A 9,917-nucleotide genomic window follows, 5' to 3' on the forward strand; every position below is an offset into this window, starting at 1 on the left:
TCTTGCTTCGTAGTACAGGCCTCTGGCCTCATAATGAAAGCATGTTTACCTTAGTAAAAGTGCCAAACAGCAGCTCCATTACCTTGTTCTAGTTCTGCCTGCAGAGCCTGGTAAAAAAGTATAAAGGTTTGGAAATTTGTGTTTGTGTGTGCTTATTTATTTTTTATGAATTATTTTATTGATTTTATTTTTTAAGTAGCCTACTTGAATTTACCTGGATTATTTTAATTTAAGCTATTTTGTAATTAAGTAATTAATTTTAATTGATTTTATTGATTGGATGAACTATAATTTGCCTTAAGATGTCCATCTAATTGAATGCTTAAGTTAAAAAATAAATCAGACGTTACTCAACTCAGTACTTGAGTAGTTTTTTCACCAAGTACTTTTTTACTCTTACTCAAGTAATTATTTGGATGACTACTTGTTACTTTTACTTGAGTCATATTATTCTGAAGTAACAGTACTTTTACTTGAGTAAAATTTTTCGCTACTCTACCCACCTCTGGCCGTTAGTAACGCTGTTATACTTAAACGCCGTTACTCCCAACACTGTTCAATGATTTGGCAAATAGCTTCTTGATATCCTCAGTTTGCAAAGTTAAAGTGGGTTTAAATTATGTGTTCCCCATCATCACATCCTCCTACAATTTAATTTACATCTCACAGTAATAATGACATAATGGTCTTAAAAACAGAATATACCATTTCAAATGAAAAAAAAAAAAAAAAAATGAAGCGATCTGACATCATTATACAGTGATTCGCTAAGAGGACCTCAATAGTCATCATCTGCAGAAGTATAAAGCTCTGCCCATGAAAGGAGATACATGTTTTGGTCAGCAATAGAATCACACATCACAGAGTACAGGTCTGTGTGTACATGTTTGTGCCAGATGTTTGACTGCTTCTATGTAATGTTACTGTTTGTGCTTCTTGTGGGAGCCTTTGGAGCAGAGGAAGACACTGCACTCTGTGAGATACTGGGGAGCCCAGAGTTTCCTCTGTTATCTAAGGAAGGAGATATCACTATTGGAGGAGTTTTCTCCATCCATAGCCAAATATCAAGGCCTCCGCTCACCTTCACAGATGCTCCAGAACCTCTCAAATGCTCCAGGTACTGTTTGTTGTCTTTTTTCTCATTTGTTGGTTTCTTGAAAAAAGTCACATAAAGTCGGAAAACTGTTTTTACTCTTTTCAGGATAAATTTTAGGGAATTTCGTTTTGCCCAAACAATGATTTTTGCCATTCATGAGATCAACAATAGCAGCTCCCTGCTGCCCAATATTTCAATTGGTTATAAAATATTTGACGGCTGTGGTTCAAATCTGCCTTCAACACGTGCAGTGATGGGTCTAATAAATGGGCCAGAGAGGACTTTGGAAAAAACCTGCTCCAGCCATTTATCTGTTCATGCGATCGTCGGAGCCTCTGAGTCCTCTTCTACCATTGCGATGCTACAAATTTCAGGGATTTTCCAAATACCAGTGGTAAATATTAGTAATATTTGTGTTAGTTTTTGACTGATTTCACCTCCTTCTTTTTTCCAAAAGGCTTATCTAGATCAGTAATGATCAACTTATATATATATATATATATATATATATATATATATATATATATATATATATATATATATATATATATATATATATATATATATATATATATATATATATATATATATATATATATATATATATATAGATAATATTGCATTATATATATAAACTGATTAGTATTTTGGTTAATTTCACATCTGTGCTCAGGTTGTGATTAAGATTTCTAGGGTTTGCAGAGAGGCAGCAGATTGACTCTAAAGTCACATGTTGAGACAAACATTTTCCCTTACTTTTTGTCACTTAATACTTCTGTTTTTTTGTTTCCCTCTTTTTATTTTCTGTTAGGTCAGCCACTTTGCCACTTGTGCTTGTCTGAGTAACAAAAAGGAGTACCCCTCCTTCTTCAGAACCATCCCTAGTGACTACCATCAGAGCAGGGCCTTGGCAAAACTGGTAAAGCACTTTGGCTGGACATGGGTTGGGGCAGTTAGAAGTGACAATGATTATGGTAACAATGGCATGGCAACATTTATCACAGCTGCGAGTCAGGAAGGGGTCTGTATTGAGTACTCAGAGGCCATCTCAAGGACTGATCCAAGTGAGCAGGTTGCCAGGGTAGTCAGAGTTATCCAAAGCGGCAGTGCCAGGGTATTAGTTGCATTCCTGGCCCAGGGTGAGATGGACATTCTGCTTGAGGAAGCTCTGAAGCAGAACTTGACTGGGCTGCAGTGGGTGGGCAGTGAGTCCTGGATTACAGCACGTCATCTGGCCACTAAAGGGTACTCAAGAATTCTAACAGGGTCTCTGGGCTTCACCATCAGAAAATCAAACATCACAGGCCTGCGAGAGTTTCTTTTGCAGGTTAACCCAAGTCAAGACCCTTATAATAATATGCTGAGAGAGTTCTGGGAAGCCACATTTGGTTGCAGTTTCCAATCCAGTCCACACGGTCAGACCCAGTGCTCTGGCACTGAGAGGCTACAGGATATCAAAAATCCTTTCACAGATGTGTCGGAGCTAAGGATATCTAACAATGTGTATAAGGCTGTGTATGCTGTGGCTAATGCCATGCATAACGTGTTAAAATGTGGACAAAGTGACGAAGTGGTGAATCACCCGTGTATCTGGAAAGATGCTTTAGAGTCAAAACAGGTCAGAGGTCGCCTTCATGAATGATGTGAATAATTTGAAATAATTAACAATTCCCTGTACTTTAAATTATACAACACTGTTCTCTTTTGGAAGGTTGTGAAACACCTCCGAGATGTGAATTTCACTCTTCAGTCAGGAGAAAGAGTGTACTTTGATGAAAATGGAGACCCTACAGCGACGTATGAGCTGGTGAACTGGCAGAGAAACCAAGCAGGAGATGTTGTGTTTGTGGCTGTAGGGCGCTACGACGCCTCACTACCAAATGGAAAGCAGTTTACCATGAATGGAATAAACACTACATGGGCTGCCGAATCCCTGGAGGTATCAAACTTGTTATGTATTAAATACTCATAGTGGAGCTTGATTTTAAAAGTAATAACTGCTCCCTGAGCCATTTAAGTAATAATTTAGAAATAGGTCAATTTTGCATTGTTGAGGAAGTCATACTATATAAACGTAAAAAAAAATTACACACAAATATAAATAGATTTATTTTGCAAATTGACGCGCCAAGTGCCAGGTGTTTCTTTCTGATCTAGGAAGCTTAAACTAGAGTTTTCTAATTCAATTGAACCAATGATATTACGGATTTGGTTTACAGGGGCAATCAACTTTAAGTAACTGATGAGTTGTGATGTTGTTACAGAGGCCACAGTCTGTCTGCAGTGAAAGTTGTCTGCCAGGTTTCCGGCAGGCTGTGATTAAAGGCAAACCCATCTGCTGTTTCTCCTGTATCGCCTGTGCTGCTGGGGAGATAAGCAACTTCAGCAGTGAGTAGAAGCTTTCCTATCTGCAATTATATACACATATATAAAAAATAATACTTCCCGGTAGCTCTCATATATATTTCACTAAATACAGCCAGTGCTTATTTTAATATGAGCTCTGCTCTCATAACACATTTCAGTGTTTCATGTTTTCCATTCAGATTCTGCTGAGTGCTCACGGTGTCCACTGGAGTACTGGTCAGATGAAGATCACAGCCAGTGTGTTCCAAAGGTGATCGAGTTCCTATCTTATGGAGAAACCATGGGCGCCCTGCTCACTGGTTTCTCATTGTTTGGAGCAAGTTTAACACTGGTGGTGTCATGTGTCTTCTTTTGGTTTCGTCACACACCTCTTGTCAAAGCCAGTAACTCTGAGCTGAGCTTCCTGCTGCTCTTCTCCTTGACTCTGTGTTTCCTGTGTTCGCTGACGTTCATAGGCCGGCCCTCTGAGTGGTCCTGCATGCTGCGACACACAGCTTTTGGCATCACCTTTGCCTTGTGCATGTCTTGTATCTTGGCTAAAACCATAGCAGTGGTGATTGCCTTTAAGGCCAAAAGGCCAGCAAACACAGTTCCTCAGTGTTCTGCTCCGCTCCAGAGAACAAGTGTTCTTAGCTGTACTTTACTGCAGGTGTTAGTCTGTATGCTGTGGTTGACTCTTGCCCCACCATTTCCATACCAAAATACAGCTCATGCCACTGAAAGGATAATTCTAGAGTGTGATTTAGGTTCACCTATAGGGTTCTGGGCTGTGCTGGGGTATATAGGACTCCTGGCTGTGCTATGCTTCATCCTTGCTTTTCTGGCTCGAAAGCTGCCGGATAATTTCAATGAAGCTAAGTTCATCACCTTCAGCATGCTGATATTCTGTGCAGTTTGGGTCACTTTTATCCCAGCGTATGTTAGCTCTCCTGGGAAGTTCACTGTAGCTGTGGAGATATTTGCCATTCTGGCCTCTAGCTTTGGGCTGCTCTTCTGTATATTTGCTCCAAAATGTTATATTTTACTTTTAAAACCAGAGAAAAATACTAAAAAACATATGATGGGGAGAAACCAATTAATATCACCATAAATGAGTATAGAGAATAGTAACACTTAAATGTCTGAATTGCTATTTTAGTGTTTACTTATTAAAAGCTTTGGGTTAAATATGACTTTGCAGGCCATGACCAGAGAAGTCTAATAAATGTCTCAAAGATATGTTCTGCCTCATTTGCTTGTTTAGATGTAGGTCTTTGATGAATGGAAACAATGTGCCCACTAATCGCACTGAGGGACTGGCCACATTTGCAGTATTCTTTTTAAATGCAATAAACAATTTCAGTGCAGTGTTATGAAGCTGAATTCTAAATTGAAGTTTTTTTGTGTTGATTAAAGTTCAGCTCCTTGTTAAATTTAACACTTTAGGGTTTATTTTCCTTGGAGGAATGGGATAGTTTTGTCTATTTTGAGGAGAAAATGATCTCCTTCATACGTTGGCCCAATGTCCTAAATAATTTTTAATTCTCATTTAGCTCAAATTTTAAATTCTTAACTGAAATAGAATATTCAATACACAACAACAACTCAGATATCCCCATGGATGCAGGAAAAACAAAGATGTCATACAAATGTTGTAGGCCCTCTAATAGGCCCATCCATCTGTCAGTCACACCACAAGTTCTGCCATTGGTGAACAGAAACACAATATTTACATTGCATCCAGGCTCCCGTGGCTTGTGCTAGTTAGAAGAAACTTCCTATAAAATGCTCAGAGTTGAGAGGTTTTATCTTTGGACCTTTGGTGGTAAAGATTAAGGTGAGCTACTATGCTGCTGATAGCAGATCTGCTACTTCTTTCCCTTCTGGCTGTCAGAGGAGGGGAGCCTATGTGTCAAACATATGGGAGAAAAGTAGTCTCTCAGTTTTCTAAAACGGGAGACATCAACATTGGAGGAATTTTCTCCTTTCATCAGAACCCATTCAGTGTCAGTACAGCTCTTCAAGTCAACCCAGGAACAATCCAGTGTGAAGGGTAAGAAAAGAAAACATGTAAATCTTATTACAAAATATGTTGTTTCTTCATGTTCCAAGTGTACATCATTGTATGCTTCACATTTCTTTTTACTTTTCACAAAGTGTACAATTTGGTCCCTCTATTTTTTTCAGACTGGACCCAGGAGAGCTTCAGTATGCGTACACTATGATATTTGCCGTAGAGGAGATCAACAACAGCTCCAATCTGCTGCCCGGAGTGACACTGGGTTACAGGATCTTTGACTCCTGTCCCAGTATCCCTCTGTCCATCAGTGCATCGCTTAACCTAATGAATAAGTATGACAGCGGTAAAGGCAGCTGTAGCAAATTGTCAAATGTGCATGCTGTCATAGGGGAAACAACATCCACCTCTACAATAGGTATTGCACGCACCATGGGACCCTTCCATATACCTGTGGTGAGTGTTGGGGGCATGCATGCTCTCTGCCAAAAATGAATTGGTGTTGTTGAATGAGGTTTAATATAATATGTGAAAATGTTTTATTACATGTGTGATTCATATTAGGCAATGAAGGCATCTCAAAATTAGCTATTTCTCTGTTTTACTTGTGTTTCAGATCAGTCATTCAGCCACATGTGCATGTCTCAGCAACAGAAGAGAATATCCCTCTTTCTTCAGAACCATACCTAGTGACTTTTACCAAAGCAAAGCTTTAGCAAAGCTTGTAAAATACTTTGGCTGGACCTGGGTAGGGGCTATTAGAACTAATAGTGACTATGGGAATGGTGGCATGGCCACTTTCCTAGAAGCAGCAGAAAGGGAAGGTGTGTGTGTTGAGTACTCAGTAGCTATATACAGAACTGATCCCAGAAAATGGTTCTTAGAGGTGGCTGACATGATAAAGAAATCCACCTCTAAGGTAATAGTGGCATTTGCTGATGGCACAGACCTTGACATACTTTTTAAGGAGCTTCATGCTCAGAATGTGACAGGCCTGCAGTGGGTGGGCAGTGAGGGCTGGATCACTTATCGTTATATCGCCTCTCCAGTAAACTACGCTGTGGTGCAGGGGGCAGTGGGCTTTGCAGCACTAAATGCTCACATCCCTGGACTGCAGGAGTTCCTGGCTAACAGCAGGCCCTCCATCACACCTGGAGACCAGGGACTGGTGGAGCTTTGGGAGACTGTGTTTGGCTGCACCCTGACTCCCCAAGCAGAGACTCAAGCTCAGGTTTCAGTCGCAGCCTGCACTGGGAACGAGTCTCTGTGGAACACAAACTCACGTTTCACAGATGTTTCAGATGCCAGTTTGCTAAATAATGTTTACAAGGCCACATACGCTGTTGCTCATGCACTGGACATGTTGTTTACCTGCAAAGACGGACAGGGGCCTTTTGAGAACAATACTTGTGCTGATAGGGAAAATGTCCAATCATGGCAGGTAAACATAAAAGACAAAATGCTGTGCCTAAATCAAAACTATACATTAATGATGATGTAGTTAAATAACAACGTCACTGTTTCTCTGCAGGTGCTGCATTACCTGACACAGGTCAATTTTACTACTAAGACTGGTGAAAATGTGTTCTTTAATGAGTTTGGTGACCCTGTGGCTCGTTATGCACTGGTAAACTGGCAAATTGATGAGGCAGGTTACATAGTCTTTGAAACCATTGGTTTCTATGATGCCTCCCAGCCTGAGGGTCAGCAGTTTGAGATGAAAGCAGATGTGCAAGCCATCTGGGCAGGTGACAATCTTGAAGTAAGTAAATGTGGACAACCTGCCCTAATTTTTAAATGTTTTATTGGGAATAATCAACAATTAATCAACAACGATCTTGTGATCACTAAATAAATATGTCCAAAAGCAATGCATAAACTGCTGAGTTAATCACCATATTAACATGATTATGAGTCTGGAAGTTATTATCAATGTTTTTTTTAATGCTGTCACTGTGATGCAGGTACCAAGGTCTGTTTGCAGTAAGAGCTGTTTGCCAGGGACCCGCCGGGCTTTTGTCAAGGGCAAGCCTATCTGCTGTTTTGATTGCATTACCTGTGCTGACGGGGAGTTCAGCAACAGTACAAGTGAGACAGCAGGATTCCTAGCCTTTACTTTAGCACTCATCGTGTTTCTGTTGGGCAAAATCACTGCCAGCACTTTACTGGTCTATCTGAAGATGTGTGTGCTGTACAGCCTAAACATATTTATGCTTTCAGATGCAGTGAAATGTGACAAATGCCATCCTGAGTACAAGCCCAATGAAGAGAGGAATAACTGTGACTTGAAAGCTATTGAATTCCTCACCTACAGCGAATTGATGGGTACACTGTTGGTCACCTTTTCTGTCTTCGGTGCTTGCCTGTCGATGACTATTGCCCTGGTATTTTTCCACTACAGGCAGACTCCGATTGTTAGGGCCAACAACTCTGAGCTGAGCTTCCTGCTGCTCTTCTCCTTGACTCTGTGTTTCCTGTGTTCTCTGACCTTCATAGGCCGGCCTTCTGAGTGGTCCTGCATGCTGCGACACACGGCATTTGGCATCACCTTTGTCCTCTGTATCTCTTGTGTTCTGGGAAGAACAATAGTTGTATTAATGGCCTTTAAAGCGACACTTCCAGGCAGCAATGTGATGAAATGGTTTGGGCCTACACAGCAGAGACTCAGTGTACTGACTTTCACTCTTATACAGGTTTTAATTTGCACACTTTGGCTGACAAGCAACCCTCCATTTCCCTTCAGAAATATGAAACATTATGAAGAGACGATAATTCTTGAGTGTGCCCTGGGGTCACCTGTAGGGTTCTGGGCTGTGTTAGGATACATTGGGCTCTTAGCTATGTTATGTTTTGTACTGGCTTTTCTGGCTCGAAAGCTGCCTGATAATTTCAATGAAGCCAAATTCATCACTTTTAGCATGCTGATATTCTGCGCAGTATGGATCACTTTTATCCCAGCATATGCCAGCTCTCCTGGGAAGTTCACTGTGGCTGTGGAGATATTTGCTATTCTGGCTTCAAGTTATGGAATGCTGTTTTGTATTTTTTTGCCCAAGTGCTACATCATTTTATTAAAACCTGAGAACAATACAAGGAAACATATGTTGTGTAAAGTGACTCCAAGAACCCTTTGATTAATGTGTTAATCACAGCAGATTTATTTAATACATTTTTTCTAATTCTCCAATTAGTTTATACTCAAGATATATTCATGTTTGAGGAAACATGACTTTTCAGGTCACACTGTCAATTGTTTATGAAGTAAAGGCTTCACAAAAATATTCCTTTCAAGATGACTTGAAAATGGATTTAATTGATTAAATATAGATACATACAATCAAAACCTGCTATGCAGCAATGTTTTCCAATGTATTGGGCTCAACCTTTTCAACTGTTTATATTTTTACCTCTGTAGATGTATTCCCACTGCAACATGAATATTTTTAAAGAATACATTTTTGCATTTAAACTATATGTATCAACAAAACAGAAATAAAATAAAAGATATTGCATGAAATGTGCACTCTTTTTGTGTTATTTTTCACAGCCATGAGAAAATATTCATTAACTCCATAGTAGTACACATTACAATACAAAACTGTACATACATACACAGTAAACAGAAAAACAGTGAAAATCAGTACACATTACAGAGACAAAATCATTCCAGAATGTATCATTGATTCAGTGTATGATTTAACATATCAGTAAATCATACATTCTTAATTAAACATAATTTAAACTCGTAGGTTTATGATCTTCTAATTAATTAGCATACGTAACTAACGTACACACACTGTAACCTACACAGTCTCCGTAGCGTGAGGAATTCACAACAGTAACAAGTAACGATGCAGACATACATTTTTCTTCCAGGGCCCATGACACACCCTTACACAAAGTTTTAATAAAATTGTACCAATTGTTTTTCTGCTGACAAAAACAAAAACAGACCAACAAACGGAAAACCGAACCAAAAACATAACCTTCTTGTCCTGGGTAATTAAGATATTTGAAATACACTCAGGCCAAGGTGACCTCATGGGAAGATGTATAAATAGCACAACACTTTTGAGGCCCTGAGGACTACTACACAAACTACACATTTTGTGTCATGTTTAGTATCTCAAGATCAATGCAGCTAGAGACTTCCTTTACTTTTAGTTTAGAAGCAAAGAGTTGGACTGTTTCAATCAGGTCTTCTGTGTGATCGTAGTCCAGAAATTTTTAATCCAGCCTGGAACTACAGTTTCTTTGTATAATGAAGGATAGTTACGTATTGTAACTCCAGATTCTATGAGTATAGGCATAGCCCCCTAAGAGCTGTTGCTATTGGGTTTATCCCTCGCGCATGCACTGTTGTGAAGATTTCTTTTGCTCCCTTGTGCCCTGCACGGGCCTCTCTTATGTCCGCAGTTACTGTATATTACAGCTGCGAGACCAGAGATCTGCTCCCAA

The 9,917-nt window shown here is 39.7% G+C and overlaps 1 protein-coding gene and 1 pseudogene across 1 annotated transcript; both read left to right on the forward strand.

The window, feature by feature from the left end:
* Positions 1-896: 896 nt before the first annotated feature.
* On the forward strand, positions 897-4,553 carry LOC114552284 (extracellular calcium-sensing receptor). The gene is made up of 6 exons (XM_028572953.1): positions 897-1,117; positions 1,202-1,490; positions 1,908-2,714; positions 2,808-3,035; positions 3,361-3,484; positions 3,643-4,553. The coding sequence occupies exons 1-6, from the start codon at positions 897-899 to the stop codon at positions 4,551-4,553; spliced, it is 2,580 nt and encodes an 859-aa protein (XP_028428754.1).
* Positions 4,554-5,391: 838 nt separating this feature from the next.
* Positions 5,392-8,593, forward strand: LOC114552285 (extracellular calcium-sensing receptor-like; annotated as a pseudogene).
* Positions 8,594-9,917: the final 1,324 nt, after the last annotated feature.

Source organism: Perca flavescens, chromosome 3 (assembly GCF_004354835.1).
Source record: "Perca flavescens isolate YP-PL-M2 chromosome 3, PFLA_1.0, whole genome shotgun sequence".
Lineage (NCBI taxonomy): Eukaryota > Metazoa > Chordata > Actinopteri > Perciformes > Percidae > Perca > Perca flavescens.

What these genes read in the sequence shown, in the direction of transcription:
- LOC114552284 (XM_028572953.1), top strand. Translation starts at nt 897, where the DNA reads ATGTTTGACTGCTTCTATGTAATGTTACTGTTTGTGCTTCTTGTGGGA. An exon ending in GAACCTCTCAAATGCTCCAG is followed by an intron (nt 1,118 to 1,201) that starts GTACTGTTTGTT and finishes TACTCTTTTCAG; the next exon opens with GATAAATTTTAGGGAATTTC. An exon ending in GGGCTGCCGAATCCCTGGAG is followed by an intron (nt 3,036 to 3,360) that starts GTATCAAACTTG and finishes ATGTTGTTACAG; the next exon opens with AGGCCACAGTCTGTCTGCAG.